Raw genomic sequence first — 24,636 nt, 5'->3', positions numbered from 1 at the left:
CACACACACATTGAAAGTTACAGCATTGCGGGAGGTCACTAATAAGTATTTTACCGGTTGGAGCACTTAATTTGCGGTAGGAAAATAAATAGTCTGAGGTGAAAACCATTGCATGTATCAAAAGGATTTAAAAAAAATTCGGAGGGGGACGTGTGATAAAGCAAAGCGCTCCAATTCCTAATTTAGCGTATGAAGATGCGCACGTCTTTGTGCAAGCTGTAAATAGACCCTCACTTGAACCAAGTGACTGCTTGGAATTTTAACGTGATAGCGTTAAGGGCCCCGTGTCGCAGAAAAGCCGGTGTCGTCGTCGGCGGCGTTGGCGGTGAGGGAAAAATCCCAGAAGCATTAATAGATAAAACCAAGTAGGAAATTGGTCGAGTTAGGGAATCGAACCAGGGCTTCCGGAGTGCGAGAAGAGCACGCTAACCACTCCGCCGCGCCAGCCTTTTTTATTTATTTATTGCCTCGCTTTGGCACATAACATTAAGCCAAAAACACAACAAATGCACACAAAACGATACGTACATACGACACTGTCGTGGTCAGCTAGCACGGGTCTGGCTTCTGCAGATTAAAATTCCTCCAACATACACAACGGCTCTAGTCTTGAGAACCAGTCGGGAGGCTCGGCAGCGGCTTTCTGGATGGCAAGAAACCAGTCCATTCTTTGCCGAAAGTAAATTCGGGCACGTTTGTGATACTGCTCCATGCCAGCTCGATGGTTTGGAATGAACAAAGGCGCGTCTAGTGAATACGGCATTGTCGTCGAAGGGTGCCTTAGAGACATGTAGTGTGGTGTATATTAGTAATTATAAGCATGTAAATTACAGAAGTCGCAGTTAAGCGAGTAGCAATGTACCTTTCAGGTACTTTTCCTCTTCGCTTGGCGTGCACGTAGCGCCATCAGGCGGCGTCCACTAAAACCACTTTCTCCTCCTCCTCCTCGCAATGTATGCCTCTGCCCGACACATAGAGCGCGACGGCAGCGGCTTCGGCTCGTCTCGTTCGGGCGCAGTGGGGCCGGGCGGGGGACTCAGGTATCATGCGGTGAGCGGCGAACAACGAAGCGCGCGTCCAAGGTGCGGTCACCACGAAGCTTGCGGCGTGCTCCCTGTTCGTTCGGCGCAGAAGCTATGCTGGCGTTCGTGACATCGGGTTTGTCGAGAACGATGTGTCGTCGGACGCTATCGCGTCATACCTATAAGGCGGAGCTTGGGTGTCCGCTGCAATTTTTTTTTACAAAGTCTAGAATGGGGTCGCAGTTTTGCCCAGAGTTTTCAGCATTTCTCAAATCACAGTCGTCCTTGTCGAGGTAGCCGACCCATGAAGCTGCCCGTGCGATAATCGTGGAAGACAAAAGCTCCTACAGGCGCATTCGGCGCGCAGCTCTCCGTCCGCTAATTTAGCATTTAATACTCCAGTGGAGGACCACAAAACAGGAGCTTTCTGTGGTGAAATGTATATTCATTTCATTTCATTTATTGAACCCTCAAGGCCAAAGGCATTAAAGAGGGGAGTGGTTACAAAACATGAAGATACATGAACAGATGCAATGCATGATACAAAACAAAGATTATATTCCTGTTATACAATGTTAGCTAGTGCAGAACGAAAATGCTGGTTATCACTTATGTCGACGATATCTGCGGGAAGGCGATTCCATTCGCGTGATGTACGAGGCAAGAAAGACTGAAATGAAGTTACAGTGTTACACGTTTCAATGCCAACTTTGTGACGATGATCAATGCGGTTTGACACGTATCTGGGGGAGGAAATGAGGGCATCATGTAGCATGGGATGATGGTATAGTTTATGAAAGAAGCTCAAACGAATTGTCTGCCGGCGGGATGCTAAAAGAGGCAAAGAAAGATTAGCTTTCATGCTTGTTACACTTGCGGTACGGTTAAAGTTGGACAGGATAAAACGAGCAGCGTTATTTTGAACTAGCTGAAGCAAAGTTATCAGTTTATCATGATGGGGATCCCATATGGCGGCGGCGTATTCCAGATTAGGACGTATTAGTGTTTTATAAAGCAATAATTTTAAGGAAGACGGAGTTTTGGAAAAGTTACGGCGGACATAGCCCAACATGCGGTTAGCTTTGTTAGCAATGTACTCAATATGGCGCTTCCAGTTAAGGTGAGCAGAAATATGAACACCCAGGTGTTTATATGAAGTAGCCGCTTCTAAGGGAACGTTATTTAGGTAGTACACAGGCGGAGCGTTGGTACTTCTTGATATTCGCATAATTTTGCACTTATTAGTGTTAAGTTCCATAAGCCATTCATTACACCAAAGAGAAATGTTAGAGAGATCACGCTGAAGAAGGTTAGCATCGTCGGGGGATTTTATTTCGCGGAAAACAACACAGTCGTCAGCAAACAAAAGAATGTTAGATGATACAATGGAAGGGAGGTCGTTGATGTAAATAAGAAATAAAAGGGGTCCGAGCACGGAGCCTTGTGGCACGCCCGAGTAAACTTCATGTTTGGCGCGTTGAAGAACATGATGACTGCAGCAGAAAACGCTGCAAACAATGAAGTGTACTTTTTAACTGTCTAAAAATTATACAACTTTGCAGAAGTTTTGAGGGCTCTCAATCAATTCTTAGCGGATAGGTCTTGATGATTTCTTCCTGACGCAGGCTCTGTCACAACAATAAATTTCGTCATGTGATCTATTAGCTAGATGCGTGGAAATGAAAAAAAGTGACAGCGTACACACTCACACTGCGCGATGTTGTGAGGTTGTTTTGTGCCTTGTTGCTTTAGTTTGAAGTAGTTTTTGCGACGCTAACGCCGTGTTCATTCCTGGCTGTCGCCGCTTTTGAAGCCTTGTGGTTAAAATTGATGGTGCGGTGCGGTCAACCCGTCAAGGCGCTGGGACGTTCCAAGGTGCCCGTTAAAGGCGGCACACTACCTAAAGGCTCGCCAAGAAGAAGCTTCGCTTCAAAGACGCCAGGATGCACGTGTTTTCAGCCGGGAGGTACAAGCTACCCGTGAAAGACGCGCCAGTGAAATCGCGGTTTATACAAAATCATGAACAGCGAAATTCTTGATGGCGAAAGCAGCTTGAGAAACCATCCATTGCTTGTAATTAGCTTACTAAGAATGTGCAAGTGCTATAATTTTGTTTGTTGAGGTCGTGTAACTTATTTTATTTTAAAAACAACGTGAGGAATGGATGTAAACAGCATGAAACCGGTTTCGCTCACCTAATACCCCTGGTTCATTATTATCCCTCGGGTGAGGCTACCTGCGACACACTCTAGATAATGTGCAGTACATCGGCATGTGCTGCCTTGGTTTCCTGGTTTCGCAACACCGTCACGGCTGCTGGTGTTTCAACTAAACCAAATGATTTTGCACTTGCTGCGGTGCCTTGTGGCTATGGAATTCGGATGCCAAGCATAAAGGTCGCGGTATTGAATCCCAACTTTGGTGGATACATTCGGATATTGCGAAACACAAAAACACCCGTGTGTTTTACGCTGTCAGTGAACGCTGAGGAAGTCCAGGTCCTGGAAGTGAATCCGAACGATCCACTATGGCGTCTCTTATAGCCAGCTGTGTCTTCTTGCGACATTAAATGTGATGTACCACGGCATGCGCAATGCTTCTTCGTAATCTATTAACTCTAGATGTATGGCAGGTATCTGTATTTCACATAATTTTCAGTAAGTAGGTCTACGGTAAGGTTATTACATGTCCTGCGGTTCACTTCCGAAAAATGTTATTTCTCGTCGTGTTGAGTGTGCCAGCAAAGTTGCTGTGGTAGTGTTACCATTCCCCTTAGTATCTTACAGGTTGTGAATTTGTAATTTTGCATGTGTTCAACGTCACCTCTCTCACAGATTGGTAATATGCGAGCACCTTGCAGTCTTCTGTAGTATTGAAGATTTGCGGCTAGACATCAACTGGCCGGTAGGTATGCATCACCTCTGAGGCAGAGTCCTCAAAGAGGCGCCCGCATGTTTGGTAATTCTTCGCTATGGACAGAGCCTTCGAGGCCCACGGCTGTTAACGCACCCTTATTTAGTATCTGTCTATTTTGTAAAACGTGCCTGAGAGTGGTCTCGAAAAAGATCCCGCGTTCGTTCTTTTAATAGTAGTTTCATTTCCCAACTTTCTCGCTGAAAACAATCCAATTTTCTACTTTCCGTGTTTCCGTCCGAATTCGAGCTTGTAAAATATGTGCGTAAAATACAGCATAAAATGCTGAGGCACCGAGAACATTAAAAAGCAAATTGAAGGCCCTGAGGTAGCAGAGCACTGCGTGGCCTACATTTAAGTGCGGTGGCCTACCACGTATCGTTTTGGCAACCTGGCGTCTTTGCTTTCTCTCGTTTTGCGATGAACTCACTTCATTTTTTAAATGCACTATTTTCAGGATTCGTCAGAGTACGTTGCTGGAGGGAATTTGATAGGTATCCGAACAACACCTTGTATGTCTTGAAAGTTGCTCTTTTTTCAGTTAGCAACAGGACATCAGGAGTGCATGAAGTTGCCGTTTTCAAAATTTAATTTCAGGCCCACTGGTCTCGATATGTAATGCTACTTATGTCTATATGTCATGGACTGGTCGATATAGGCATGCTACGTGCGAATGCGTACGGATTTGAACGCATGAGGAGTTTTGGCTGGACACTGCCTTGTAGCCAGATTAGAGTTATTCTGCCATTGTGAAAACAAACTTCCAGCGTGAACTTCCACGGAGGCTCAATGTCTGTCTCTACGCTGCTTGGTATAGCCGATTCGAATACCGGCAAAGTGCAAAAAACACGCTGCGCATAATAGAGGAACATCGTTCACTAATATTTCATTAGTTAGGATTCATGATCTTCTGAAAAGGCATCTTGAAGAATCATTAATGACTCCCTCTCCCTTCTTGGCACTCGGAAACGAAACCCCGAATTCAAAGTGATCTCCCTGCCTTTGATAGGAAGAGGTTGTCGCCCTATTCGTGGTACCTCAGCTTGATAAGGTGGCCAGCTCTTAATCATTTAATTAACAAGTTGTTTTTGTTGCGTTGTACTTGGGCGTCATTGCTCTTCATGTGCCTTGACTGGTGCTAGTGCGAGACATTGCTAAGAGGAATTTTCGGTTAGTGTTAAGGAAATGTTGTAGGCTACCTGTCTCACGTTGAAGAAGGAAAGTCCTTCCTCAAGCGGCAACAGTGATGTTGCATGCTAGGAGAAGATTCTGAATCATTTACGTTAAATCTCGCCATTTGAAAGCTGAGGTAGCATCCCCTGATGGGAAGTAGAAATGCAGATACGTCGGAAGTATATCGGATATTCCGTACTTCCTCATTTGGAGTGCTTGCTGGTGTTGGTGGCTTTACATCGTGACGATGGGATTCGTGGATTTTTCACTGTCTGTACTATCACTTCTGAAGTCATTGATCAGTCCTGTGGGACGCGGACGGCGTGGTTAACGTACAGTATTGATCAAAAGTCCTAAGGCCATAGCATTCAGCATCAGCGAAATGAATGTCTTTAGAACGCTCCGCGTAGCGGATCAGTAAAAACACGAGTTAAGCAGGAAACTTTCCCACATCTAGAAGAAACCTTCTGCTAGCATTTCAAGGTTCTTCCATCTTTAATAGTGCCGTAATGGCTCTATTATGGGGCTGAAGCGAAAAGCCTTTGTTCTTAGGACTTGTCACCAAGACTGTACGTGCTCACCATAGCGCATCTTGGTAAAATCATCATACACGCAGTTGTAAAGTGGCTTTTCAGACTGTGCTAAACATATGTTATTAAGGGACACTACAGGATCATGTCTTCTGAATGGCGATTCTGTACAATATTTTTGATAATGCTGTATTGCTTCCACAGCAGTACAGGGCACCCCACATGCTGTCCAGTCTAAAAGCTCGAACAGGGATGGCAGTTCTAAATAGTTTTGACGATTACAATTAAAGCCACAGTGTCGAAGAATTATATTTAAAACGCCGCGCCTATTGTACAAGTTACTTGTCCATTTAAGATGTCACCAAGGTGAGTTGCTGGGCGAGTTGGTGACGATGTTTCATATCTACAGCGCATAAACAGGACACGATGAGAAGACACATGTAAAGACACATGTAAACAAGACACATTTAAAGGCAGCGCTGTGTTTGTCTTTACATGCATCTTTACATCTTGCTTGTTTATCGCGCTGTAGATATGGAATAAACTGTCAAGCTTGCTAGTCAGCCAGCGCATACTAACTTTTGGAGAGATCAGAATCGCGGGTCATACATGATAGAAAGCTTTAACGATTTCTTGTAGACGGAGTAGTGACAATCCCATTGCCGATGAGGGCGAAACTCCCTAAAGAGAATAAAGCGTAGGTAACTGGAAAAAGGTAGAGGCCAAGAAAAGCGATTTCGAAAGCATTTTTATCAAGCTTTTCAGGATGACAAAATTGACCTTAGGTGAATGTGGTGCACTCTGATTGCAAGTGCAGTCTTGCGTGTTTCTGAGCATAACGAAAAGATCTGCACTTCAGGGGTAAGAGAGACCTGAACTTTTCTAATGCCGTTCCCAAAATTAGTTTTTTTTTTTACCATTCCAAAAGCTCAGTTTGCTCTCGTTCCAAAGATACCATAAGGGGCTAGACATGTCTTGTAGTAGTTTTTTTCAGGGACAGGTAAATTTTTATTATCGAATCTTCGATCTGAGTACAGAGTCCCGATTCTGCATGTAGCAGGTGAAACACGAACACTAGAGAAGTGGACGTCTTCACATAATTTTTGCTTCTTTTTCAAGATACAAGGATTGGTTTCAACCTTTTCTTTTTTGGTCTGCAGCAATTGCTGTAAGTAATGCCTGCATAGGTTTATTTATTTCCAAAAAATCAGAATTAATCCACCGGCCGTATTAGCATTAGGGAGCTCGGATAAGAGTGTGAGAGCCCGGAGGAGCCTCCGCGATGGAACCAGTCGATGCCACCGATTTTGTAGTCATAGTGGCCGTTGAGATTGAGACCATTCAGATTGGAATGGTAACACCTTGCGTACCACCAGCCGCCACGATACGCGTTCGCACAGTTGCCTTCTTCATATCCGTCGTTGTCCTTGTCGAAGGTAGAGAACATCCTGCCATCATGCAGGCTTAAACTGTCCCAACCTGGAAAAAATGGCAGGGGAAATAAAAAAAAAATGCCGGAAACACCTCTGGCATTTTAATGCCATGCCTAGAAAAAATATGGAGATTGTCTCAAAGACAAAGACACCGGCTGATCCCTCTTCCTTTAAAGAAAAAGTATTGAAACGGCCCGGAAAAAGCAAAGTGTGTTGCAGGCGAGTTGCTTTGCGAACATTTTTGAAACAAGCACCTCTGGCGGACGAGCTACGACAGAAAAATGGACACAACGGCCCTGAACTATAAAGTTAAATGTTTAGACCAGCTGTGTCCAATCTCTGTCCTCTTTCATCTGCAGGTGCTGCATGTTAAAAAAAATCCATGGAAAAACATCCTCATCAAAGTAAGCGCTACCTACACTCGTCATAGGCAAGAACCACTCTTCGAAACGTGCATCGCTATGCGAGGAGGGCTGGGCTCTTATTATAATAGCGCTCACAATCATCCTACTCCTCAGTGTCAGAGAATGCGTGGGACAAGCAGTTAGTTATTTCGCCTCTTGTAGGTTCTGTGCTTTTCATCCAACCGAACATTCCTGCTGGACTAATTTGGCTTGGTGGATTTGATGCCAAGCTCCTATGCCGCGGTGGCCCAATTTGGATGGAGGATAAACGCTAAAGACGCCCGTATGCGGTAGAACACCAGTGCACGTTAAACAACCTCAGGTGACTGAATAATACCGAGCAATCCATGTGCGTACTCGAGAGGCTTCACTCTAAATGTTACCTTGGCACAAGCCTTAAATTTGAAATGGCTCCTTATACCCGACTAAATAAATAAAGGTACGCTGCGTGTTCGACCGCCGTCAGTCTAAAGCCGTGTCTAAAGCCAAATAGGACCTTTTTTCACCTCCGAAGTAGACAGTGGCGAGCGCAGCTCCCTGATATCGATCAGGAAGTTTGCCGGGATACGATGGCCGCAGCTGGCACAGGACAGGGTTAATTGGAGAGATATGAAAGATGTCTTTACACTGCAGTTGGTGTAGCCAGGCTAATGATGATGATGACGGCAGTAAGGACGGACGACCGCCGATTACTAAGAGAGTTTGATTTCTGTACACGGGTTTAGAAAGGAAACATCACTTCAAAAAGCAGTTTTTTTGATATCGTAACGAAGAAAACGTGTCATTCGCGAATAAGCTGTGCACTCGATTAAGAAGCGCTAATTTTATCACAAAGCCTTGAAGTGCGAGCTACTACGCACTTGCGAGCGCTGCTGTGACCTTTGCAGAGATCTAAACGCAGCTTAGCATGGTCGGCGGTGCTCTGGAGAGCTGTCCGAGAGATTGGCTCTTGCCTTTAACAAGCTGAAGGACACCTACACGGCGGCAGAAAGAGTAAATGTGAGGCCACTTTAGTGAAAAAAGGTATATGGTTCAATAACCTCGAATCTGATTGTCATATACAGGTTGTCCAGGCTTACTTTAGCCAACGGTTAAAAAATAAGATATTTGAGGTAGGGCAGGGAACCACTTACATACAGCTACCAATCGACTTGCGCATCACAGGCAATTTTTTGTTTTGCAATTACTTCGCAGTTAAGATAACTTTTCTAAATGCGTAAATATTGACTTTAGACAGCAGATGTCACTTGCAAAGTTGAAGAACACCTTCAGAGACCCCAATTCCATTTATTTCCAAAAAAGAAGCCCTCACGTGTATCTTTTTTCCGAGCTCCAAAGAAAGCCCGCGAAATACAAAAAAATCACAGGACTAGCGCATTCGCGTGCCACGATTGTGCTGCTTTCAACCGTGGCTTGAGTGAACGAAATGAACTGCTGGCAAGGCGCAACGACCTCATTGCTCCGGCAGGCCGATATGTCGACGGCGGTTGCGGCGCCAGCTGGAGCCAGTGGGCGCATTTGTTTTTCAGTCCCGGACTGTCCGGGACTACTTGCGGACTCGAGTCCGGTATTTGTTTTTCTCGGGCAGCCCGAAAGCTCCGCCCACCTGTCTGCATCGCCATAGCAACGCGTTCGTTTTTCGCCAATGGCAGTCCGCGGGCTACTTGGGGCTGCGGGAAAGGCAGCAGACGACAGCTGCGCGCCGCGCTGGCAGCCGACTACGTGTGCATTTTGCGTACTTTTCGTGTTCCTGGGGCATAATATCGTGCGTTAAACCTTCACATGAGCTCCGTAGCTGCTCTCTGAGCGATCGTAAGACTTTTTGTTCTTGTATCTTTGTTTATGTTTTTGAAATCCACCGCACACGGACGCGCGTTCGGAGCTGCGAGCGCGTATCGTTTGCTCGTGGCGCCAAGAGGTTCTTGTTCGCTTGTTTTGCGACACGATGTCTGCGCGCTTACCTGAAAGCATCGCAGGTGAACCACTCGTATACTGGAGCAGCTATAGCGCTTGTTGTCAACATTTTTGCGAAAGCTTTTGTCTATCTGCCTATCCACAACGAGTTGGGCTACTTTGTGCGAACTTCGGCGCAAGCAGTAACGGCTAGCATACCTCCGAAGCTGAGTTCTGTAATGTACCTACGCATAGCTGACAGTACAGTCTTCAAATCGACTCAGTATCATGATCGAGCGCACGGCGTTGCTTCAGCGTCGTGGTGGCCGTGGCTTGCGTCGTCTGCTAGCAGATGACAGCTTCCAGGTACGGTAACAGAGGGGGAGCCCGGCTCTGGCGGCGAGTTCGTAAGCAGCCAATGGAAAGTAGGTCATGTGACCATGACGCTGTTTCCTGTCAGAGCGGAAGCCGAGACCTGTCAGCAAGTAGTCCGGGACTGGAAAAACAAATGCGGCCAGTCTGCAAGCGCGACGATGCAAGTTGCACAGTCATGCTTGCAGACTGGCTCGCGCGGGCGCTGCAACCACCGTCGATATATCCGCCAACTTTGCTATTCACATCTGCTGTCTAAAGTCAATATTTCCTCATTTAGGAAAATGATGTAAATTTCGAATGAATTATTTGCAAAACAGAAAATTGCCAATCATGCGCAAGGCGGCTGCTAGCCGATTGGTTCTATGTAAGTGGTTTCCCTGGCCTACCTCAAATATCTTGTTTTTTAACTCTTGGCTAAAGTTAGCCTGGGCACCATGTATATACTCCACAATTATCTTGCAGATGTCAACTGTCCTAAAATATCAATCCAATTGTATGCCATTTGCATGACAACGTGCGTATGAGGTTATTGCATCATACACTTTTTTTTTTCAGTAGCGCTGACTTCGAAACAAGGACATAGGTTGCTTGAAAAACAAGCTGTTTATTCGGGGAACCCATCTCATCGGTCACGGGCGACGTGCCTGGCGACCCCAGTGGCATAAAATTGTAGTGAGAAACGAACAAAGAATGAAGAACTGATAAAAACATGGCAGGCATTAACATCCAAATGATTTATTTTCAAGAGAACCGTGGCAAACGCGACGCATGGGGAATATCAGGCGCATGCGCCAGGGATGCCGAAAAAGAAATAGGCGAGCACAAATGGCCAGCGCTAAAAGGAAGATATATCAGGAGCAGGTTTATTGTTTATGTGGGGTTAACGTCCCAAAACGACTCAGGCTATGACAGACGCCGTAGTGAAGGGCTCCGGAAATTTCACCACCTGGGATTCTTTAACGTGCACTGGCATCGCATAGTACACGGGCCTCTGGAATTTCGCCTCCATCGAAATTCGACCGCCCCGGCCGGAATCGAACCCACGCATTTTGGGACAGGAGCCAAGCGCCATAACCATTGAGCACCGCGGCAGGTAGGGAGCAGGTTTGGTTTGGCTTATGAAGTTTAACGTCCCAAAAGGACTGTCACATATAATAAGAAATTGGAAATAGAAGTACGAATTAGAGAACTTTGGAGGAGACGAGGATGACGATAAGCATGGCGTGTATTAATCCAAGAATAAAGAAGATGAAGAAGAAGTATTTGGTGAGGTGGGAAGAGATGACTGATAGAGAGGAGAAGATGATGACGACAAGGACAAGGGTGCCGTGTACCATAGAGTTTCTTACTATTACCTAGAGGGAAAGCTGGCAAGCCGTCTATGGGAGTTTGCATGGAGACCCCACGTGACCACCTCAGCCACCATGGGCGCTCAAAGCATCATGGGGCGGTGAGCTACTTGTTGCGGAACTGTAACTTTTGGCCAAAAATTAATAAAAAAAATAAAGCTGTTTGACAGCTACAAACGTCCTACCATTCAATATCTTGTCTAATGATTGCAACAAACGAGCAGAAAAGCATTTAAGTGCAAAGTTTGCCTAAAATAAGACATGACTAGCTTTCCTATTGGCCAAGTGATGAACACTAAAAAAACTAATATTTCGTAATTAACAGGCGCACTTTTAAAAGTAAATATGTTTTAAGAAAAAATTTTGTTGTTTAGATACTTTAAGAGGTTTTTTAATGGCATTTCGGAAGAGTAAAACCTTTTATTGGCGTCGTGTGTCGTCGCGTCTTCACTACTATGGCTTTTGCACACTGCGTTCGCGCGAAAGTCGTCTGCGCACACACGAACTACGTTTTCGGAATGAAACGCCTTAGTACTGCCACTCTGTGTTCCCGAAAAACTACGACTGTGCCGCAACAAGTAGCTCACCGCCCCATGATGCTTTGAGCGTCCATGTTGGCTGAAGTGCAGCGCCGCCAGCTTTCCCTCTAGGTAGTAGTAAGAAACTCTATGCCGTGTACCAACGACAAGACTATAAAAGCGCGAGGGATAGCGTGGCACGGGGATGAAGAACAGAGAAACGGAGTTTCCGGCGGGTCAGGAACACCTCGGCTGCAAGAGAGCAACGCCGGCTACTACTCCGGTGATCTCGAGTTGTACGGCGTCGGACCGTACATTTCCTGCCGTTCCTGAGCCCGTTCCGATGAGTCAGCGGCTGACGCAACCACCTGCTACGGCCAGGGGTGCCTCCAGCGCTGTTTCCACCCGTCCGGGTGGTGCCCTCCACGCCAACATCACCAGCATCGCTTCCACGGGCACTCGGACCGGGAGCTTGTACGACGCAGGCAAGGACGTCGCCAGCGACGCCAGGCTGAGTACTTCGGACGCCACCTCGACGCCTGCTACCTGGATGCCTCTGACTGTACCCATGCAACGCTTCATCTAGAGTGAACCGCGAGCACGAACGCCGAACGCTAGCAGACTGGGTGTTTCCGGGCCGTGTGTATTGGTAGTCTATGTTTTGTGCTAGTTTTGTTAGTGCTGTTTGGTGGTGTTTGTGTAGCGTAGGGTGTATTAAATGTACGTCTGTCTAGGTACACCTGTCGCCTAGTTCCTTCTTTTGGCCCGAGTGTTCTCGAGGGATCCATGACAAGGACTCAGGCTATGAAAGACGCAGTAGTTGAATGTTCCATATTATTTATACCGCCGGAGGTTCTTTAACAGGCACTGACATGGCACTGTAAACGGGGTTCTGTCAGCTCGTCTTTGTGGCCGGATGCTTCATCAGGAGCGAAGGAGTACCACGGACCGCGCAGCAAAGTTCGTGAAATGTACAGAGGGTATTAGTTTACAACACCCCGCTTTCTTGTGGTAAGCAATATCTAGGTCAATCCGAGAGGCGCCCAAAATGGAACGTTTCGATAACGCAAAAACATCAAAACATAAAGTGGATGTAATTCTGCTTTGGACTGTAAGGTCTTTGCGTGCAGTTCCTTGATTAATGCTTAATCAAGGCCACAAGCAAGGTCAGCTAACTCGCGAAATTGTGGAAGTCGCGCAGGTCAACGTTTTTCAAGAAAAAATGCGTCAGCAAACAATATTTCTTTGGAAAAGAAAACTTAAGCACAGTTATAAGTGATGCCTGGCGATATACGACTTTTACCAGTGTTCTTCTATCATTTTCTTTTCATTTTTCGGTGGCCCTGACGCAAGCGCCCGATAGTCTTTACGTGTCGCGTTGGCTATGATTGTCTTCGGAATTAATCAGCTGGAAGTTTGCGCCTGCGGTGCGTGTGTCTTGGCGCACGGTCCTTCGTGTTTTTTTTTTTTGCGCTTAAACTTTGTTATAAACTCTAACCGACAGAGATTTGCACCCTGTGCGGACCGCACCTACCGCACCCCCGTAGTAGGTTGAAAGGTTATTAAAGGTCGGATAAAGTTAGCTGCAACATGCAGCATGGCGGAACGATGCGCAGGTGACAGACACCCAAGTGTCCGTAGTGTTATGTCTCACCTTCAGGTCCCAGAAACGTGCCAGTGTGCAGCTTGAACCGATCAGCCTCGCTGTCAACCCGCACGCTTGCGTAGGCGACCGAAGCTTTGTCTTCTGTCGTGTTCATCAGTACCACGCGGAGAGACATGGTCTCGCCGCTCGAAGTCAGCGCGTGCAACGCACGGTTTCCTGCGTGTTGCATCCCGGTCAATGCCAGAGGATTCAGGTTACCGCAGAACCAAGGCAGAGCAAAAAAGCGTAGATAACCGGCATTGTTTCTACGGACCACTGGACAGAGACAACTGCTTTAAGTACCGTCAGCAGCACGCTTAAAACGAACGGTCGATTACGCGTCCTGCACTGACATTGGAGTCGTTTAAAGCTGGGCGCTGGGTTCGAGGCCATGGTGCACGATAAAGCGTGTTTGCGGTGGTTGGAGGCAGTTGGTGCCCTACTTCCACACTAATATGGTCTCAGACCCAGCTGCCAAAGACCAGCGGCGCTAATGTCACTGGAAGACACGCATTAGAGTGTTCGTATAAAGCTGGCTATCGGCGGTACTGTAATAGGACCTGAGAACGGGAGCAGCGAAAAAAGAAAATTTTCGAGATTCTTTTTGCCTCAAAGTGGCAGATAAAGTGGTGATACATTAAAGGATTACAGGAAAAAGTCGACGTAATTGTACGCTCTTCTCGCCGGGAGTTATTTGATGAAGGCGAAAGGGGGTTTCTATACAGAAAAAAAAATATTTTTATGAAGCCAACTCGTTCTAAAACGAAATTTTTCTCTACCGAGCGTCTAGGGACCAGAGTTAACATGCACTCGCTAGCATGGCAAAGCCATAGGTTTAAACCTACTCATAAGTTATGTGGGACAGCCGGGACAGCACAGATATAAATTATAAATAAAAACAATTTACTTAGTCCGAACATTAGCAGTTTACAGATATTGCATAACAGGGCAGGAGAAAGCATACGTAAATATGCTAAATACCTAACGGGGAGGGGGCTCACAGCGATCCCAGTTTTGCATTGCAGGTGTGAGAATGTGCAAGCCGAAGAGAACGTTCTTTCTTTTTCTTTCTGATCTTTCTTGCGTGTCAGCACTGTGTACCTTGAGGGCCGCAGGTAAATAACCAGGAAGAAAGTGCCATGAAGGCACTTAGCTGTAAGCTGCTGGTGATATTTTTCAGGTAGTGCCTTGGAGGTCGAACTTTTGCTTTTATACGTGTTTTGTACTTCCAAAACTTTCGTTGGGAAGACGCGAGTTGGGAACAGCTTACCAATCCAGTACTCTTTAGCCGGGTCACCAAAACCTCTTGCGTACTCCTCCCAGCTTCGATTGAAGTAGAACACGTTGTTGCCAAACTGGCCGCGCTTTACAATGACCTGCAAAGGAGTATATAACTTGGACCAAACAATTTTTGGTGAGCAAATACTTTGATGAAGACACTGGCGCAGAGTATTATGGTTTGTAAAAGTGGCATTTGCAATTGCTTCCGCATTAGCATGGCCGGCAGCCCTGCAACTGCCACACATGCGGCCGTGAAGAGACAACAGAAGATTTCGTGTTTGAATGCTCGGCGCCTAAGGGGAAACTCTGAGCTCTGCACTCGGCAGCCTTCATACTCGCCCCCAGGCCGAGTGTAACATCCGTCGGCTGTAGCCAGATTGACCAGATGAATTGAAAGCATAGAAAGCACTGTTTCGATTCCTGAAGTTCTCGTGCGGTGTGAACGAGTGGGGTTTGGCAGCGCGCATGCCCTTAGACATGCGTGCACCTCACCTAACCTTTTATCTTTCCTTTCAGCATATCCTCCTGCTTTTTTCACATCGCAGGGCAGCCGACCGTTTATCCTCCCTCTTTCTCTCGTTACCTGGACATGAGAAGCCGACAGTAAAGCGCTGCCTCCGCTTTCACCAAAACGCGTGCACCTTCTCAGATGGGTCGCACATCATACCACTAAAGTATGGTACACCAATCTATCAGCCTGTTAACTTGTACTGGAGACAAAGCTCTCTCCCATATCTCTCAAAGTAATACTGTCATGTGCCCGCTATGGCCACCTTATTTCCTCAAGCTTTCTAAACTCATCTGCACATCTAACATTCTGCCGTTTCATGCTAAGCTTGCCTAAGCTAAGCTGGAGAACGGACAAAAATGGGTGGTTGTTCCCCTTGCCCAGGGTCTCTGAAAAGCACAGATTGCTGTAAAGGGCACGAAACTACAGCAGGACACCGTGGATATTTCTTTCGACCCTCGGGACCACCCCGCGTCTACAAGACGCAGTCAGACGTGAGCGATATCATTCGTATCGTGCAGGCCGTCGTAGCGTGAAAGCAAGTGAAACTCGCCGCTAACGCTCAGAATATACAACGGGGACGCTGTTCTGCCTGCTGCTGCCGGTAATCGAATGTGCCCCGGCGGGTTTGCAGAAGAGGAAAGTGACATCCCGAATGTTGACGCACTAGCAAAGAGAAACATGCCATCGAGAAGCATCACCGTATCACTCAAGAGCACAAAATCGTGGCAATCCCGTGCTCAAGCGTCTCCAACAACTTTGACATCTACGATGACTTGTGCATAAAAGCATATTCCTTCAGGCGACGCTACATGCGGCCGGTGACAGAAACAGTGCAGCACAATCTTTATACTGTATTGTGGTTACCGAGTGTACCGTATTTTGTGATTCTTATTTAAAGGGTGTTTAACTGCAGTAGCTGCGACAGCCACGAAACAAAAGGTCGGCAAAGAGAGCTGCTTAAGACACCTGTATCTTTGCTTTTACTCAAAGCGTATGCGGCTGTAGACACCAATGAACGCAATACTGAATTAATTTTAAGTTCAGTCTGACAGTACAATCACCACAAAAAGTCGGCCCGTAGTTTAGCAGACTGTAGACAAATCGCGGTCAATAACAATTCGCACGAATATTACAGAGGTCAGTCATATTCGAGGTCCATAATCGATCACCATCAATATTTTACTGTTAGCGCCAATCCGACTTTTTTATACGTCATTTAAGCCGTAAGCGACCACGTACTGAATACGCAGTGTCGAACACAGGCGGCTCTTGGTTTCGGCTTGTGAGTGCACACGGCGATCCGCCGCGGCTGAGCCTCGTCTCGGGCGAAATGACGGCGGTACGCGCTAACAGGCGCCATATCTCAGCGGGTCGTGGTCGCGGATTAGATGGACGGAATATAGGAGCGTCCTTTGATACAGGGTGGCGGTGGTTGCCATCATGACTGGACGTTTTTTTTTAGTTGCGAAATGGTCTACTTAACTAGCAAAACAAAAACAAAAAGCAGGGGTGTGTGCGAAACCTCAACTAGGGTTAAGGCTTCGCACATACCCCTGTTTCCCTACCTCAAACCCTACCTCAATTTTAAGGCGAAAGCCTTTAATGGCGCATACTGTCGTCCGTCCGTTAACAAAGCGTGTCACACGCACTTAACTCAGGAACTAAAAATGATAGAAGAAAACCAATGGTTGCTTCAGATAGAGGAGGAAAAAATTAGCCTAGAAGCCATGTTTGATGACTGTAGAGTGATTAGTTGGTTAATGGGAAAAAGCTCGAAATTGCGTCGAAATAGCGCGGACGTCGATATAGCCACGGGAACGGTGGGACGTCACTTCCTCGTAATTTTTGACGGAGTGCCAGCGGCGGAGGGCTTCAGCAGCTGCTCCGTGAGCGAGCGAAACCGGCACTCCCCGCCCCGCGCGTGGCTGACCATGCCGGCTGGGGATTTCCTTTGAGGCGGTTTTACCTCAACGCAATCATTTTTTGTTCCGTTATATTTCATGAACCCGCAATAAATCTCTGTATAAATACGCCATTTTAAAAATGAATTTTTACTACTCCATTTCTACTGCTATGTCAACTCTCTGCCTTTGAGCCACCTAACCTTCTAGTCGGTTTTTACTAACTTCCACTTCAGGTTCATTCACCTCACTATTGTTGTCTCTAAACCCTCGGGCCTGAAGGAGAGTGACATTGCCTTTATCGACATCTGGATGGATACCACTACATTCGAGCATAAGATGTTCAATTGTTTGTACAGATCCTCCACACACTGCACATGTGTCATCTTCTTGGTAAAATTTCTCTTTGTTGCTGCGCGTTCTGCGACACCCTCGTCTAGATTCAAAGACTGGGGCACTGCCTCTTGAGTTATCATGGAACGATTCCTTCTTGATCTGCTTTTTCCAGTGTCGATATAGTTGTATACTGTGCTTGTTTTCCATTGAATTAATCCCATTTTTACATTCCGCGTTTTTTACCTCACGTTTAAAGCTCTATATTTAACTGTCGCTGTGCCTGGCATACTTCCTGGCTAGTTTACTATTCCTTTTTCGTCCCTACGAGTCAACGCACTTCGTGTATAAGTGTTTAAATACTTAGCAGCCCACCTTTTATCGTCCGATTTCTTCGTAGAAACGCCTGAGGATATTTTACTCTGAGCTTCCCGTGCTTCGAACGATATACTGCCTCGTTTGTGGTTTTGCTGTTGGCTTTTAGAGGTAATCTCCGAGCAGCGCTCTGATTTATTTATACTCTCGACTGAACTTCTGCCGTTAGGCACAAAACCGCATTCCCGAAGGTACGCCCTGTCATCATTGTTACTTTCCAAACACCTCTAAGACGGCCACCTGCTGACACCGAGCACTCCTCCTGTGCTTCCTCCTCGCGCTATCTTCACTATCGCAGTCATTTATCCTTCGCTGCGCTCCGCGTTCGCTCTTTTGCATCCTCCGCTCTGCTCCTCGTTCACACGGTGCGGCCGAGGCACTGCGCTCGACTCAGGACGGGGCTCTTGAGAGCTGCGCCTTAAACGAACGTCGATTGACGTCAATCTACCATTCGCCCCACAGGAATAGGCGATCGCCGTTATGCACAAAGCATAGACTATGATTCCTATTTTCAGGAGGGCACGGGCTCACCGTCTCACTGAGCCTCTATCGTTAGAGAAAGGGGACTGGTACGAGAGGCTGTATGACGCGAATGAGATGCTTAACGCACTCACCGTCCAGCCTCCACCGTCGGTGTCCATGTCGCAGTACACTTTCTGGCCAGAACGACCAGCCGCCTTGTGGAACACGTTGTACACTCCGCTAATGCTCTGGCCGGCCCGCAAGAGGTCGCCGCAATGGCGGGGAGATATTAAATCTGAATAAAAGAGACGTACGTAAGGAGATCATATAATTATCCCGATGGGACATGTTTATTCATGTTCACTTAATTATCCTACACCACGAAGCATCTACTCGCTACAAAACATAAGAATTCGCAGTTTCATGCTCTTACCTTCGTTCCTTCCCAAATAACTACACTACAGAGTGTGACAGTGGTAAGAGAAGGCAAGTGTAGCAAGGGGCGGCAGAAAGTTAGGTGAGCGGATGAGATTAAGAACTTTGCTGGTATACGGTGGCCGCAGCTGGCAAAAAAACAGGGTTAATTGGAGAGATATGGGAGCGGCATTTGCTCTGCAGTGGGCGTAGTCAGGCTGATGATGGTGATGATGATATTGCTCATATACTACTACCACTGTCACCTCACGTACTACATAGGTGTGTGTTGTGCCGCACACTACATAGGTGTGTGCTGAGCAATATCATCATCACCATCATCAGCATGACTATGACCACTGCAGAGCAAATGCCGCTCCCATATCTCTCCAATTAACCCTGTCCTTTTTCCAGCTGCGGCCACCGTATACCAGCAAAGTTCTTAATCTCATCCGCTCACCTAACTTTCTGCCGCCCCTTGCTACGCTTGCCTTCTCTTACCACTCTGTTACCCTTAAATATAGTTTGAACTATAGAAGAGGAAAATAAAAGCTGTATCAAGTTCACGTATCTTACTTAACCCCTCACTGTAGTTTCAGTTCTCGGTCCTCATGAATGCCTTGCACGGCTTTCTTGCAGATCCTGGCTTCCTTTAAAGCGTGGGCGCCCGGAATATATTCCTGTTCTTGAGCTTCCGCTGAGCGCTTGGTATAAGCGAAAACAAAACCGCTCATATAATAAGTTGTCGCAGAGTTTTCGTCACTGGAATCAACGTAGAAGTATCAGAATGGTGCAGTCGCACGAGAGTTTCGCCAAAGATATTCTAAATTCTTAGACAACGCAGAGATCTGCCCTCAGCCCATAGCCGTATTTCGCCTTTTTTAGAGTGGTAGGTCGTAGTTCGTGAGCGTGCGCTCTTAGCGGATATTGTAGCGAAGACGATGAAATCGAAACGCATACCAGGCTTCTTCGTCATCGCTGATCGCCTATGCGCCATTATCTAGAGGACAACAACAACAACAACAGCCTGCGCGCTTGTCTCCTACTTGAGCTGTTGGCACTCATTGATGGTTCCTGCTCTGTCCGCCTTAGCTGCTCCGTGTGCTTCTTGGCCTTCACTAACCGTAAGTCAGCTTTTCGTAGCTCGTTTATTAGTTCCAACGCTGTCGGCCTCGACGCCGTTTGAAGCGCAGACTTTGTCATCGCCCAAGATGTTGCGCGAGTAACTGAACGGCGTGTTTGTTTTATTGCGCCAGCATTAGAGTTGTCGTCACACCAAAACCACGCCGATGTCTAAGACGAAATTAAATGGTTGGTCGAGAGAGGGCAAATGACATAGTGACGTCATCACAATCTGTCGTCCATGGCAAATGGCAAGCTACCACCGCATTGTAGGCAACCTGCCTATGGTTGCAGGTGGAAGTTAAATAATGACTGGTCGAAAGATGTCACGTGACTTCGTGACGTCATCACAACTTATCCACCGGGTAGTACCAAGTTAGAGAATCGAAATCTAAATCGAAAACCAGTAAAAACTGTGACATATACACACATCGGCACCGTCAGAGCAGGCACCGTCATCTGCAACTGAACCTAGGTGTCCGAATATGGTGATTGATGGGCCAAAGATTGCAAAAAAACTGTCGCAAACACGCAGATAAGTTGCAGCAGAAGCTGCAAAAATGTCAAATTAATGAGTCTGATGGCGACCTAAGCAGCCTCGTAGTTTTTGTCGGAACGCCGGCGGCGCTGGCTTACTCGATGAACTTGGCAGTGCATCGGCCAATATACTGCTGCAGCCGCCTGCGTCATGGTATGACAAGAAAACCGCTGCGACCGTGCGGAGGGGGCCAGGTGCACAAGGCGAGGCGTGTTGCAGTGCATGGACTCGACGTAGGAGCGGTGCACAGTAGCTTAGGCCACAATATTATTAAGGTTTCTTGCTTTAGCACCACAGGTAACACTTAAACATTCCGCCCACATACTTGCAACTTTAATCTGACTTTTTTCTTTGCCCTTTCAGACGCGCATTATGTTCTGCCATTGAGAAAAATCCGAAAATTTGTGCGCATATAATTGAAGCCATTTGCTTCACAAAAACAACACGAATGGCCCAAAAACTTCAAGAAGTCCGACTGAACCATTCTACGCTCACACAATTTAACCCTATTCTTCAAAATATCGCATTCGTGTCCAAGTTATCGTTTTGTTTACCATCCCAAGCTGTTGCCATAACGAAAACTCACCAAGAATGCGCTTTAATAAAATAGTTTACCGCGGGAGAAAACAAAAAATTTCAGCACTAGAGAGAACTTCCGCGGCGCACCATAGAATTTTGGGGTGTCCATCTTTGTCCCTTGGTTTTGAAAAGCAATCACTTTATTTATAGATGGAAAATCGCTCGACTCCTCTGTCCAGCAGGAATATAAGATGTATTGGGCACTACTGACTTCGTCGGAACAACAGTCCTAGACGCTTCACGAAAAATTATGAAAGGGCGTGTGCACAATCAAAGACTACGTGCTGCAAAAGGTCAGTTTTTTGCGCCGGAAACTGCTCGATGTCGTACTCAGACGCTCTGTCTTTACCGTGTGGTACTTTTTCAACTTTTGTGTATCGCACTTTGTTTCCCAGTACCTAATAAAGGACTTCGGAGAGTAAGAACATGAAATCGTCTAAGATATACAATTCCTGCGGTCTCAAAAATGCCATGAAATAATCGAAGTTTTCCATACAAAAAAAAGGAAGCCATCATGAGGCTAAATGATCGGGGACAAGAGGCGAATAAGTAAGAATGGACGAAGCAAATGTATAAAAGAACATAAACAGAATGCACAAAAAAAATTAATGACATGAATAAATTGAATAAACGCTGAAATAAGTAAGGTGAATAATTTTGCACCAGACGTACTGAGCGTATCATGGTGATAAATATTACGTAGGCCAGAAAGCAGACAAGTGTAAGAGTTTTTAAGAAAGCAAAAGCTTACGCGCCGGTGAGTAACTAGCGTTAACAGCAGTATTGAGCTACAAATTAAACTCCAAGCCAAAATTTCAGCCTATTTGGTTGCAGAGCAATTGCTGGGTCATGCTTGTTCCAGTATTCACTCCGAATACACGTTCTGATCTCCAGGTACGAGATCCAGCGTGTGAGGGAGATAGCTCACTCTTAAGGTCAGCAAGTGTCCGTGCCGTCGCCAGCGCGCTGGTGGGACCCAGGTGAGTTCTCGGCCATAAGCTGGGCGGTGAGGCAGCGGCTAAGGTGACTGTAGCCAACATGCCCACGAAGACGACGTTTGTAGCCATGACGATGACTAGCGACGATCTGCGATGAACAGGAACTCACATCAGCGGCTACACGTGGCCATTTCTGGGATAGCTCGATGTAAAACATCGTGGGAGGGAACAGCGCGAACAAAACGACAAACGAAGCAAGAGGACACAAAGACGAGCGCTGTTGAAAAGGGCCCTGTGCAATGGAAATACATTGAAGAAGGATGGATAACTGGGCGAGTTTGTACTGATACATCGTGGGAGGGAACAGCGCGAACAAAACGACAAACGCATTGCGCGTTATCTTGGGATGATTAACTGTTTTATATTCGACGAGAAACATATGTTATGTATTGCTGAAACACGCTATCATCCGATGAAATAAAACTTCGGCCGAAGATTGATGCCGATGCTTTTACCGTAAAACTATTTTGCTTGTTCTGTATTTAGCTCCTCGTTTTTGTACCGACGCTAGTTATGGAGGGTGCTTGTGATTTTTTGTGCCTGGTTTTTGCGATGGTGCATCACGGTGGTGTAATATCAGGAAAATAAATGGGCACCAGAGCGGATACAAAAGACCGGAGATGGCGTCGTTGTGCGAGAAATAACGACAGTATCACTTTTCTTTGCTTCTGTGCCAGAATTGTACGATGCAGTATTTGCTGGAGAAATGCCGTTTTGCATCCTCAAAAAATTTAGTGCAGAACCAACCTTCATGCATGTATTGTTGTTATGAGCACAAGTATAGTAAGCCGCCATATTAACATGATTTACGTGCCGAAATTGAGCATTTACAGCCGGCTTGATTATGAAGCCGGTCGTTCTTGTGCTTGCCGACCAAAACCACCTTTTTTTCTGGACTGGCGGTCAATCACTCACAAGAATTTAGGGCTTAGAAGAATAGAAGAGTAGAGGAGTCCGCTAATCACGTATGTTTGATTCGGTGTTGTTGCAAACATGAACTATTGTAGAGTGCTTATCCCTGCAGGTTAGCTATGAATTGAGTAGTTTCGTAGAGGTTCGTAGTTTACATTTTCTTTCATCAGTGCGATAAAGCGCTGAAGTGCAGGCGAACTGACTCAAAATTTAGTGAGAATCGCGGTGAAAAAATTCTTCAAAAATCATTAATGCAAGCTGGCCTCACAAATTTTCTATTTTTGTGCAAGGACACACGAAAAAAATACCGCTCCAGAGAACAACAAATAGGCCAGAGGAGTACGGTGTGCCTCTAATGCTTCTTCCTAGATTATTTCAAAGGGATCGACAAAATATGTCGTAACTGTTGCTGTACAGACATCTGACTAACATGGACAGCAAACATTTTGGTTGGATTGAATATTTTCTTACCAACCGTTAGCTAATAACTTAGACTCTCATTCATCATCATCATCATCATCATCAGCCTGACTACACCCACTGCAGGGCAAAGGCCTCTCCCATGTCTCTCCAATTAACCCTGTCCTTTGTCAGTTGCCGCCTCTGTATCCCCGCAAACTTATTAATCTCATCCGCCCACCTAACTTTCTGCCGTCCCCTGCTACGTTAGCATTCTCTTGGAATCCACTCCGTTACCCTTAAGGACCAGCGGTTATCTTGCCTTCGCATTACATGCCCTGCCCGAGCCCATTTCTTCCTCTTGATACTATACTATACTATACTATACTATACTATACTATACTATACTATACTATACTATACTATACTATACTATACTATACTATACTATACTATAGTATACTATACTATACTATACTATACTATACTATACTATACTATACTATACTATATTCTTGCTTCTGTTTCCACGCCCATCAATTTTTCTGCGGACGATTCAGTGACCTTTCGGCAAATCATAAAGAGCGACCTCGTAGCCAACCTTCAACCAGATCTGAACGCTATTTCCTCCGAGTGTAAAGCATGACTAATGGAACTAAACACCAACAAACGTCAATCTCTTCTCGTACCGAGAGCTTGCAGTAGTATCCCCGCTAATTTCTTAAATAACCATTTGTTGGAGTTGGCACATTCGTACAAATACCTTGGTGTGCATGTCACTTGAACTCTAGCTTAGTCTCCCTCTCTCTCTCTCTATATATATATATATATATGAGAGAAGCCAACAGCCACAGAAACCAAAGAGCACAGGGGATTTTTTTTAATTAATTTATTTTTTTTGTGGTGTTGATCAAGTAAGAATATTACTGAATATGTTGTCACTTAAAGCTAATTGACTAGAAAAGCAGAAGAAAAAACAACCACATGCCGCCGGTGGGATCCGAACCCACGACCTCCGAATTACGCGTCCGGTGCTCTACCTCTGAGCTACGGCGACGGCTGTCAAACCTTCTGCTTTCGGGGGTATTTATGTTTACAAATAACCTAACCTTTAGAGTGTTCATCAGCGCCACCCACGTTCGTAAGCGGCGGACGTGGAACGTCCTGAGTTACCGCTGGTGTGACGTAGAACGCCATCGAACGGCGAGGGTGGAAGCTGTGTGAGAACCCTCTTATGCCTCCTATGGTGTCAAGGCTGCCAGAACCGGTTCTATATATATATATATATATATATATATATATATATATATATATACATATATATATATAAGACCCCTCTTCTTATATATATATATATAAGAAGCGGTGAAGATCGGATGGATCCGGTAGAACATAAACGTAATTCGGTTGACACACGGTAGAAAAACAACAACTTTATTTTAACGTTTCGACCAGGGTCTGGCCTTCGTCAGGCCAGACCCTGGTCGAAACGTTAGAATAAAGTTGTTGTTTTTCTACCGTGTGTCAACCGAATTACGTTTATATATATATATATA

The 24,636-nt window shown here is 46.0% G+C and overlaps 1 protein-coding gene across 1 annotated transcript in view; it reads right to left on the bottom strand.

Annotated features, from left to right (window-relative positions):
- LOC149363038 (techylectin-5A-like) overlaps positions 1–21,849 on the bottom strand; it is a 180,420-nt gene extending 158,571 nt beyond the window's left edge. The window contains exons 1-2 of the mRNA XM_089568424.1: positions 21,700–21,849; positions 18,271–18,413 (exon numbers count right to left, since the gene is read on the bottom strand). Of these exons, the coding sequence (XP_089424550.1) occupies positions 18,271–18,413; positions 21,700–21,838 (282 nt within the window). The 5' untranslated portion in view covers positions 21,839–21,849. The remainder of the gene's footprint in view (positions 1–18,270; positions 18,414–21,699) is intronic.
- Between the last annotated feature and the right edge of the window lie 2,787 nt (positions 21,850–24,636).

This window comes from Amblyomma mixtum, chromosome 2 (assembly GCF_055824585.1).
Source record: "Amblyomma mixtum isolate Tamu chromosome 2, ASM5582458v1, whole genome shotgun sequence".
NCBI lineage: Eukaryota > Metazoa > Arthropoda > Arachnida > Ixodida > Ixodidae > Amblyomma > Amblyomma mixtum.
The sequence above is the reverse complement of the archived record's forward strand: the minus strand, read 5'-3'. Positions and strand labels throughout refer to the sequence as shown.